This window comes from Festucalex cinctus, chromosome 7, assembly GCF_051991245.1.
Source record: "Festucalex cinctus isolate MCC-2025b chromosome 7, RoL_Fcin_1.0, whole genome shotgun sequence".
Taxonomy (NCBI): domain Eukaryota; kingdom Metazoa; phylum Chordata; class Actinopteri; order Syngnathiformes; family Syngnathidae; genus Festucalex; species Festucalex cinctus.
Genome location: NC_135417.1, coordinates 18,182,546 through 18,192,739, shown reverse-complemented (window position 1 = coordinate 18,192,739; position 10,194 = coordinate 18,182,546). Strand labels below are relative to the sequence as shown.

Sequence of the window (10,194 nt, the reverse complement as noted above, 5' to 3'; positions counted from 1 at the left end):
AGTGGGATCAAGTGACAATTGTCTCTGATGAAGAGTTCAGTACTCAGCTTGTCCACATTCCTCAATGCCAATCAAATGTCAACATTGTTGTGAAGGCATTGCAGTGTCTTAACACTAATCCTTCATGAACCATCTCGTGTTTTCAAACTTATCCATCTATTTTCTATATCATAAGTCAATCTCAGGACTAGAGTTGTCAAAATTAGTGCATTAATTTTAAAGTTCCTTTAATGCCACAAATTTTTTTTAAACGCGCGATTAATGACCGCCCCTTACTTGGAAAGTAACAATTTCACTCGCAACGCAACAGAGACATCCAGTCAAAAATTTGCAGTAATGCATTTATTAATAATGCATATATTTGTGGAGACTGAGGTCAAGTTGTATTTTTGCAATGTGCAGAATTTCACATGTTACTTTATGTTAAAGATTAGAGAAAAATTCACTGAACTGTCACCAATATCTTAAAAAATGTAACAAGGCCATCTAGTGGCAGAAAAATGACCAACACAAATCAATATCACACTCTTTTTTTTCAGTACATCTTTTTAATTTTAACTCAATTTTATGAATTATGAAATTGCTGTATCAATGACTAAAAGATGCAGCCATGTTTCTAATTAGTTTAACATTTTTTCTGTTTTTGTTAGAGTATGAAAACTTAAAAAAATATTTTCTTGCTCATTAAGAACAGAAATAAAAGTTGCGATTAATCGTGAGTTAACTGTTAAAGTCATGTGATTAATTACGATTAAAAAAATTAATCGCCTGACACCCCTACTCAGGACACATGTAGGCAAAAAACTGCTCTCATTCACACCTTTGGACAATTTAGAGCATGGGTTCACCAACTTTAGCAAGTTGATATTTATGTTTCTTGCCATGTTAAATTATTGTGATAATTATTGTCAGAAGTCATGAACATGATCACTGTCTTCACAATGATGTTATTTTTGGAGTATGTATCAAACTGGTAGCATTATTCAGTTCCCGAGAAGTCTTTTTCAAAAGGGTTCATGACCCCGGAATGAAGCCTTCAGTGAGCCTACCAAGCCTGTTTATACAATGCAGAACCGGAGGACCCGGAGAAAACCCATGTGTGGGTGTAATTTGAATTAATTGGGGAAACTATGCATCTCTGATGGTGCAATCTTTCACTTGCCTCATCACATGAGCTCACTTCCCACTCAGCAACAGAACCATTTTTCCCCAAATCAGTCAGATAAGCGTCAGCTCTGAGTGACTTTGATTAGGATTAAAGGCATATAGTAAATAGATGGATCGATAGACAACAAACATTTATTTCTGACAACTCAACCAAATTTTATTGTTTGACTGGTAAATGGAAAATCAATAGAATCTGATTTTCTTCATAAATAAATCTTCATCCCAAAGTCCAAAACATGAACAATGTGCTTCGTATTTCTTCTCGGAATAAGAACAGCCCAAACTGAACTTTTAAAAGATGGTTGGGACCAATCATTTTCAAAAACATTCGTAGCCATTTTTAGTTAATAGCATTTTCATGTTATGTTCATGAGATAGCTAATGGCTGGACAGTCTTGAGTCTGGAAGAGTCTAAAAGCTGATGCTTCTTCTGTGGAAACCGAATCGATCAATTAATTTATGATTGTCTCTGTATGAAATTTTGAAACTGTCTCTGTTGCTGTAGTATTTCTCCACTTCAGGCTTGACGTAGTCCTTTTCGGGCGAGGAGGACGGTGAATGTCTGACGCTCTGCTGACAGCTGTGCTGTTTTTCTGACACTGAACTTCCAGACACCGAAAATGAATCTGTACATTTGACATTATACTGATACAGCTTCTCCCTGAAAGCACTGCTGGTGTTTTGAGCTTTCCTAAAGAGGATTATGTAGCACTTTGGGAGGAAATGACAGCCTATGATGCCGTAGTTGGAGATGAGAATGACCACCATTTCCACAGCTGGAAGATACTCTCCAGTTGTTGTGATGTAGATGGGCACAAAAATGACCCAGGAGATAATGTAAAGCAACATGCTGAAGGTAATGAATTTCGCGTCATTGTACCGCTGTGGTAATTTACGCCCCACGAAGGCACAGACGAAGCAAACAAAAGCCAAAAGTGCGATATAGCCCAACATCACTCCAAAGGCCAGATTGGATCCTTCATCACAGTTTTCCAGCATAGATTTGGGCTGCAAAATAACGTGCTTATAAGGACTTTTGAGGACCAGCCAGCAGATGCAAATGACCACCTGTACAGCTACACACGCAACCACAATCAAGTAGGACTGGTAGACTTTTCGGAGCGCACCCTGCATGTCTATATTCAACTGGAAAGCCAGAAGGATCTTCAGGGATTTGACCAGGATGCAGGACACGCACACCGTGAAGCTGATGCCAAAGAGAATTTGTCGCGCTCTGCACTGGAGGGAGTCCGGCTGGCCGACAAACAGCACGGCGCTGATGAAACTGACAACCAAAGAGTACAGGATGACCTGGCTCAGGGGTCCTCCGGCCGCTCGCACCACAGGAGTGTGTCGCTGATGGATAAACAATGCGGACACCATCAGAACCAGCAGGATGCCCAGAGCGGAGAACACCAGGAGGGCGATGGCCAAAGGGTCCTGCCACTTGAAGAAGAGGGACGTTTTGGGCAAGCATATCGAGCTTCCCTGAGAAGACCACTCAGCGTTTTTATCACAACTCAAACATTGGTCCATATCTGGAAGAATGAAGGGGACACACAAGGATACAGAATGAATTCATTTAAGACAAATACAAAGGGTGGTAACAATGCACAAGTGAGAGTGTGAAAATATGTTCTAGTGTTACCTTCCAAGTAACATGCAACTGCTTTTCAAAGAACACTAATTGTCATCTTGAACCTGACAAACCCTCCCTGACTTCAGCTTGAAGTGGCAGACAAAGTCACTCGCACAACTTAATAGGGTCTGAAGGCTAGAGTAGGAACGTAAAACACCTGGCACACCGTTAATAATGATGCACAAAGGTCATCATTACACTCAAATTAGATTAGTAACAGCTCATGACATGATGAAAGAAGGGAAGCTAGATTGCTTAGCCCACTGAATGGAAAGCATGATTGCGTGTGAACGTAACTAAGCTGCTTTCATAACAGTCATTCAGTTCAAACCTACCACCAACGTGCAAAACAGGTAGCAGTAAGCACTGAAGCTAATGTTAGCGAGTATAGCAAGGCTAGTTTGTGTCCGTGCCAGACTGGAAGAGGAGAAACTTACAAGTCATAATCTGCTCAATGTATGAGCACATTCCAATCAACCATATAATGTATGTTTAATGCACTTTATTTGTTAAATATATTGTCAGCTTGCTAGCTAGCTACGAGCTAACTAATGGATTATTCCATGACAAATCACCCCCCAAAAAATCTGAACATTTTAACCAAGCAGATTTTAATTTTCATGAAACTTTCTGTATGTTTTTATAGGGATGGATATATCTCAAATGTTCAATTTGTGCCAATCGGAGCAGGAGTTTGGGAGCTACGGACGGCGAATTTGAACGTTTTCGACAAAAGGGGGTGTGGCCTGGCCGCCGTCTAGCCTTAATTAATTTTGTGGCGTGTTGGCAGATAACAGTGGAAAGACATCCTGCGTGTGCAGCATATCTGCAACCGCAGACTAATTACTTGCCTGTGTCGTTGGAGTAGTAATTCTCCGTACAGTTCATGCAGTCATAACAGCAAGTGTGCTGACCCTCTGATGTTTTCTTGAACTCCCCAGGCATGCAGCTATTGGAACATTTGGAAATTATGTGCTGGAAGCAAGAAGAAACCATATAAGCATTTATAACATATGACTCGTTTTTCACTAAGAGAGAATTATGTGAAAATCGGTTTGTTTTAGTTAAGCTTAAACATTACAATGGGCCTTGCCAATACTAAATGCAGTTGTGTATATGAAGCAGGATGATGGCCCACCTTGATGTCTTGAAAACTATCAGTGATGTTACTTTTTGTTGGGGTGAAGCTGTTTGTTTGTGGATTGTACTCAGCCACAATGTCATGGACGTCAATATTCCCATTGCGTGACTTCCATATGGCCACATCATACCCTTGGTTGATGTCGCCTTGGTTGTCAAACACGTGTCTCTTGCCTTGACTATCAAATTCATTCAGCCGAAGAGCTTCCAATACCTGCAAGGGAATAAACATTTTAAAAATTCATATGACGGTAATAAAAAAAGGATATTAGATGCATGCAATTAGATGACAACTTGAAGTTGTCAGTTCCTTTTTAATTTTAGTTAAGGTTTAGATTTTGTAAAAGGAAAAAATGGCATTCACTCATTAAAATTGCTTGTTTGTTCTTCTTATGATCACAACTTTGTCTTGAAAAATACATTTCAGTCTTTTTCATCCAAACAATTCGGCTTTATATTTGTAGGCTCTTCTTGTCATCTATTTTCTACGACTTATGCTGTTTAGATTAATGTCAGAAAATAACTTTCAGGCCTTGTAAGAAAACTTACAGTTAACCATTTTAATAATTTTCATTTTAACCAATAAAAGGCAATTACATAGAACTGCTTGGCTGTTTGAAAGCGCTATATAAATAAAGATGACTTAACTTGACTAAATATTGATTGACTGACTGACTGACTGATTGATTGATTGATTGATTGATTGATTGGCTATATTAAACATAAACACATCACAAGTATAAAATACAAGTTGTAGTTAAAAAAAGAGAAAGAAAAGAAAAATAACTCGTCAAGTGTGTGTGTGTGTGTGTGTGTGTGTGTGTGTGTGTGTGCGCGCGTGTGTTCGTGTACATACTACATTGTGAGGACCAAAATACGTCATTATCCAACAGAATGAGGACATTTTTGTGAAGTGAGGACATTTTGGCCGGTCGTCACTTCTCAAGACCTCTTTTTGAAGGTCAAGACTTGGTTTTAGAGTTTAGGTTTGAATTGGGTTATGGTTGGGGTTAAGTGTCTAGGAAATGCATTATGTCAATGGCTGTCTTCACAAAGATATAAGTACAAGAATGTGTGTGCGGGTGAGTGATTTACACAGGACAAAACAAATTCCTTGTGTATCTTCAACCTGACAGATTGTTGACTTAAAACACAGATTTAAATTTGGAACCAGGAAATAGATAATAAATACATACTGACATGTTTTGTTTACTATAATCCCAACTATTGATAACCCCTGTCATCACTTGTTCTGAGTTTACGTTTAATCATTTCAAGTATTTTAATCTCTAAATCTTTTAGCATGTACTTTGTATTTCTGGGAACTTATTCTTTGTTTCCTTATTAATAATGCAATTTCCTGGCAGCTGTTTTTTTTTTCTTCCCATTTTGGCAGTCAGGTGAGAAGTGTAGGTGTAAGATTGATTTATTGGCAATACTGTACCTCCCAGGGCTGCAGTTTGCCAGGGGTTGTGCAATCTCTGCTCCTGCAGAGAGTTGCTATAGCTTGAGCAGCGGCAGCCACAGCCAATTCGACGCTCAAGATCGTGGCCGGATTAATGCTTTGTTTGATCACCTTCACGACTTCAGATGCCACATTGGAAAAGTCGCTGTTGTTCTTCAGCGTGAACAATTCCTCCAGGAAGGTGTTATTCCATGTGTCGTTATATCCCGTCGCCTCCAGCCTGTCCAGATACTTGTTGAAAGATGACAAGTTTCCAGTTTTGAAGTTGAAGCCCACAACGTGTCCCACGTCTTTGAGGATTTGGTCATCTTGCATATCGGCTGAGGTGGACCAACTGTCGCTGGCGAACCACACTCTTCTCATGGACTCGATACTTCGCCCTTTTCTCAGAGTCTCATTCCTCATTTCCTCGTAAACGTCTTTCATGTGAAACGACTTTGTAAAGGAAACGATCACCTGTGCCTTTGGATGTTGAAAGATAGTTTGGACGGTCTGTCTGACAGCAGTGCGCAACATTTCACCCGTGGCGGTGTGCGGAATGATGGATTTGAATGCCAAACAGATTCCATTTTCAGCTGCTTGAGCCGCAAAGTGCTCAAGTGCTGAACGGCCGTAATCCCCATCCGAGATGACCATTCCCACCCAGTTCCAGCCATGGAGCTTGATGAGTTTGGCCATGGCAGCTGTCTGGTACTCGTCATTAGGAACCGTCCTCAAGAAGCTGGGGAAGCGGCGCTTGTCACTCAGAATCACAGCTGTTGATGAATAGCTGATCTACAGACATAAAGTACAGTGTTGGTTATCATTAGTAAATGAATAGCTTGAACATGTGCATGAAAAAAAATACTATGATTATGATTAGTGATTCACAAAAACAACTGCACTCGTCTCCCTTTATAAATATTACTTTAAAATTATTATTATTGTTCTTATTATTATTATTATTACGATAGTAAGCAATGATTTTTAAACTGCATTTTGTCATATTTCAGAAGCACTCACTTTTGTTTTTGAATATCCTCCTGACTACCAGGGAAAAAAATATTGTCACATCATGTTTATTTTGATATTCCCCAATCTTTGTGAAGTAACTGGAATACTGCAAAAGAATAAAAAAAAAAAAAAGTTTTTATTTTTAAGCTATGATGTGTCCACTACAGAGGACATTTTTTAAAACTTAAATGCTAGGCTCAAATACAGTTAAAATAATTCAAACAATACTTTGTCTTCTTAAGAGTCTGATATAAAACATGCTAACAACATTTAAAGCCTAAATGTGTTCAATAAAGTGTTATACACTTACTTTTCCTCTTCCCTAAAAAGTGCTTGCACTGAGGGAAGCCATTTTCTTTTATGATGCAATCAAAGGAAGCAAAGCCCTAACCCTACACATTTGCTATCATTGGAAAAATCTGAATGTCCTCTATAGAGCACAAAAGGAGTTAATTCAATCGTATGCACTGGGTGGGAGATATTCAGGTTTAAAAAGGTCCACTACAGAGGACAAATTTAAATTGCTGGTAGTCAGGAGGTTAACAATAGAATTTACAATGCAGTAACATTTTCTTCATTTTGGCATTCTAAAGTAGCAGGAATGTACTGTTAGAAGCAACACAGGTGTTTCAAACGATTAGCTAATCAGCAAGCTTGTATGAAGCCTGTTAACGATCCGCAGCTGTGTTGTACAGAGGTTAATAAAGTGATTTTCCTCCTTGTTCGAACACTTCATGAATTGTCTCTATATAAAAAAGTTAAATAAAAGGAGCATCAGTTAAAAAAAAAAAAAAGAAAAGAAAAAAAAGAGTAAAAAGTCCAAACTTACTTGTGGAATCATGTCGATGGCTAGTTGCCTGGCCACAACAATAGACATTTCCGAAAACGCAGAACCCAAGATGGCGACAACTGGTTGATCACATGTGGAGGAGGCGTGTTCCGTTCCACACTTTGCCTGCTCGAGGAAGTCAGCTGTGGCCCTCAGACCCGTGCTGACGTCACTGCAGGAGTCTTGCATCCGGTAGCCCAGAGTGATGTTAAGATCCATCAGTAAAGGAGATTCATTCAAAACATCAATCGCGTTGATCATAGCTAGCAACAGTGCCACGGCTCGAATGGATAACCTGTGCGAAAAACAATGTTTGTTAATACAACGCAATGTCTGATGGTGCAAGAATACATTGGCCGACCTATGTTCATTGACTAGAATTTGAAATACTGTAAAACAATCCCAACGTGACTGAACTGTTGCCATTTTATGCATAGCACACTATTCAGGGGGTTAATATTAGTACATAATTGTGAATACTGTATATTCATACAGTATTTGAAATAGCCGTTAATGATTGCCTGGAGCCTCTTCCGACCTCGCCAATTTCTGCATTTTCTCCCTGGAGATGTTTCGCCCCGACTTCACTGACTTGGCCTTCAAAAGGTCTTGATTTACTATTTTTGTCAGCAAAAATGTGTGACAAAGAATGTTTTGGATCATGAACTGATCCTTCTCTTCATGATCTTTTTCCATTGCCATCATTTTGAGTCAAGTTATCTCTGGTTATATCTGTCCAACAAAATTCAAGATTCTAGAACATGGGAGGCCTTTTTAGATTTATTTATTTTTTTTCTCCCTCTTCTTGAACGTTACCAGTAGTAATCCACTTTATCAATCAAACATTATTTATATAGCACCTTTCATACATTAAAATGCAAATCAAGGTGCTAAAAAATTAAAACATCCATAGTACAATAACAAGACCCCTAAGCGCCCCCCCCCCCCCACCAAACATACACACACACAAAACATGGAGGGGCACAGAGAAACCGTGTGAGGAAAGGCAACATTTTAGTTAGCTAATTTTAGAAAACAAATTGAGATTTTTAAAGGCAAATGAATTAAATAGTATACAATGGCCGATTAAGTTGCCGAACAAAAAGTGGAGGCAAGAAGATACAAGACACACACAAACATTTAAGTTATAATGGTTTCATTTAGATTCCTGGCCAAGTATCTACAGCTGATGATGATACTCGGAAGTTTATTGTTCCAGACGTCAGACAATCATTCACAGCAAATTTTTTTTCAGCAAAGTAGTCCAAATTACGGGTGTATTTAGAATTATGTCAGTTGAAGATAGGGGTATTCTACATAAGAGGTTAATGTAATATCTAAATAATAAATCCCATTTTGGGGAAATCTCGTAAATTTAAGATGTCTGTACTTCAATGCCATACTTCAAATCTATTGTGGTGGCATGAATATATAAACTATAAACATATAAACTATCACTGTCAAAATATTTTTCATTATAATTATTTCATTATAATGTCATTAGAGTTAGCTATGAAAATATTCAATTAAATTTAGTCAATTAAACTTAATCTTTTGTTCACAGTTTGACTTCAAAACGTCAGCGCTCACAAGGCCTCCATATTTTCACGTGCAATCATCGATTACGGGTTGACTCATAAAACAGGTTGTTGTTGTCGGTGTCATTGATTTGATCTAATTGACATATACTGTTTATAGTTTGATAGTCTCACAACATTACGGCATAAACATGACAGCCATTATAGTGTTAAAATAATATGAAATAATATAAAAAATGTTTAAGGTTGCATCAAATATTCTAACTTTAGAAAGATTTTTTTTTTAAAAGGGTCAGTTTGTTTGACAGTCATTGTGGTATTAAGTTAACGATATGTTCATAACTGTAGTTTTAGGTTAACTATTGACCAATGGATAATATTTTGATTATCTCATGAGCAAGTCAAAAGTATTAGTAACCACTAAATGAACTTCTTTGTCAAAACAAATCCAACAGAAGAACTAAAGAGGATATCAGAATGAATCAAAATTAAAGTTCAGAGTCATTAATTGCGAGAAATGTTGTTAAATATTAGATTTCTACTGAACTTGAACTTACCCAAAACACGTGTGAGACCTGGGTTCAAAAGAACTGTCATTTTTTTCAACACCTCTATGGATGGGGAACATTCCTCCTATGATGACATGTCCTCTGCCTGTCACTCCTGGTGCCTTCACACCATATTCCGAGGCCCCTTTCCCAAAAATAATGCAGCAAAAGATGGCAAGCAAATAAATACCAGACGAAACCTGTGCCATACTTGTGTCCTTTCTCTCCCTCCTGTTCTCTCACAAACTCGCTTGTGCCTCCTTACCTTAGGCAAGGTGATGCATTTCTTTTTAAGCATCATTGCTGGGGCCAAGAAAACCACTCCTCCCTCTTCGTCATTGTCAGATCTCTGTTGTCATTTCCTCTCGGGAGGCCCCGCCCACTCTTATGTGACTCAACGTTTCAGCAACATATTTCTCGTTGGGCTTAAACATACCAGTAGTTTCTTCAGATAATTAGAAGGCACAGTGGCCGACTTTCTGTTTGAAAGTAGCACATTAACATTTCAGTCATACTTCATGAACTCAATATATAATTAATTGTTTCATATGTGATACTGTGCAAAAACATGGTCAAGTGCATCTGAAACTCAAATGCATTTCCAGTTTTTTGTATCACAAAAAAAGGGTTAATTATATCAATGTATATGTTTTATAGGGGTGTTTAAAAAAAAATAATCGATTCGGCGATATATCGCGATACTACATCGCGCGATTCTCGAATCGATTCAATAATCGGCAAAATCGATTTTATTTCTTTATTTATTTATTTATTTATGTATTTATTTATTTATTTATTTTTTTTAGGATTCACACCTTAAGCATGGAAGAATGTTATATGAACGGAACATTAAGCCTTAATATTTTATTTCAATG

The 10,194-nt window shown here is 38.0% G+C and overlaps 1 protein-coding gene across 1 annotated transcript; it reads right to left on the bottom strand.

Annotated features, from left to right (window-relative positions):
• Window positions 1-1,289: 1,289 nt before the first annotated feature.
• Window positions 1,290-9,564, bottom strand: gprc6a (G protein-coupled receptor, class C, group 6, member A). Its single transcript, XM_077527188.1, has 6 exons — window positions 9,329-9,564; window positions 7,234-7,528; window positions 5,391-6,185; window positions 3,945-4,160; window positions 3,658-3,781; window positions 1,290-2,705 (listed from the first exon to the last, which is right to left on the bottom strand). The coding sequence occupies exons 1-6, from the start codon at window positions 9,526-9,528 to the stop codon at window positions 1,579-1,581; spliced, it is 2,757 nt and encodes a 918-aa protein (XP_077383314.1). The 5' UTR covers window positions 9,529-9,564; the 3' UTR covers window positions 1,290-1,578.
• Between the last annotated feature and the right edge of the window lie 630 nt (window positions 9,565-10,194).

Excerpts from the sequence above, each read along its gene's own strand:
- gprc6a (XM_077527188.1), bottom strand. The coding sequence starts at position 9,528 with ATGGCACAGGTTTCGTCTGGTATTTATTTGCTTGCCATCTTTTGCTGC. Across the intron at positions 7,529-9,328 it reads AGGTCTCACACGTGTTTTGG|GTTATCCATTCGAGCCGTGG; the intron begins GTAAGTTCAAGT and ends TTTTTCGCACAG. Across the intron at positions 4,161-5,390 it reads GCAAACTGCAGCCCTGGGAG|GTATTGGAAGCTCTTCGGCT; the intron begins GTACAGTATTGC and ends ATTCCCTTGCAG.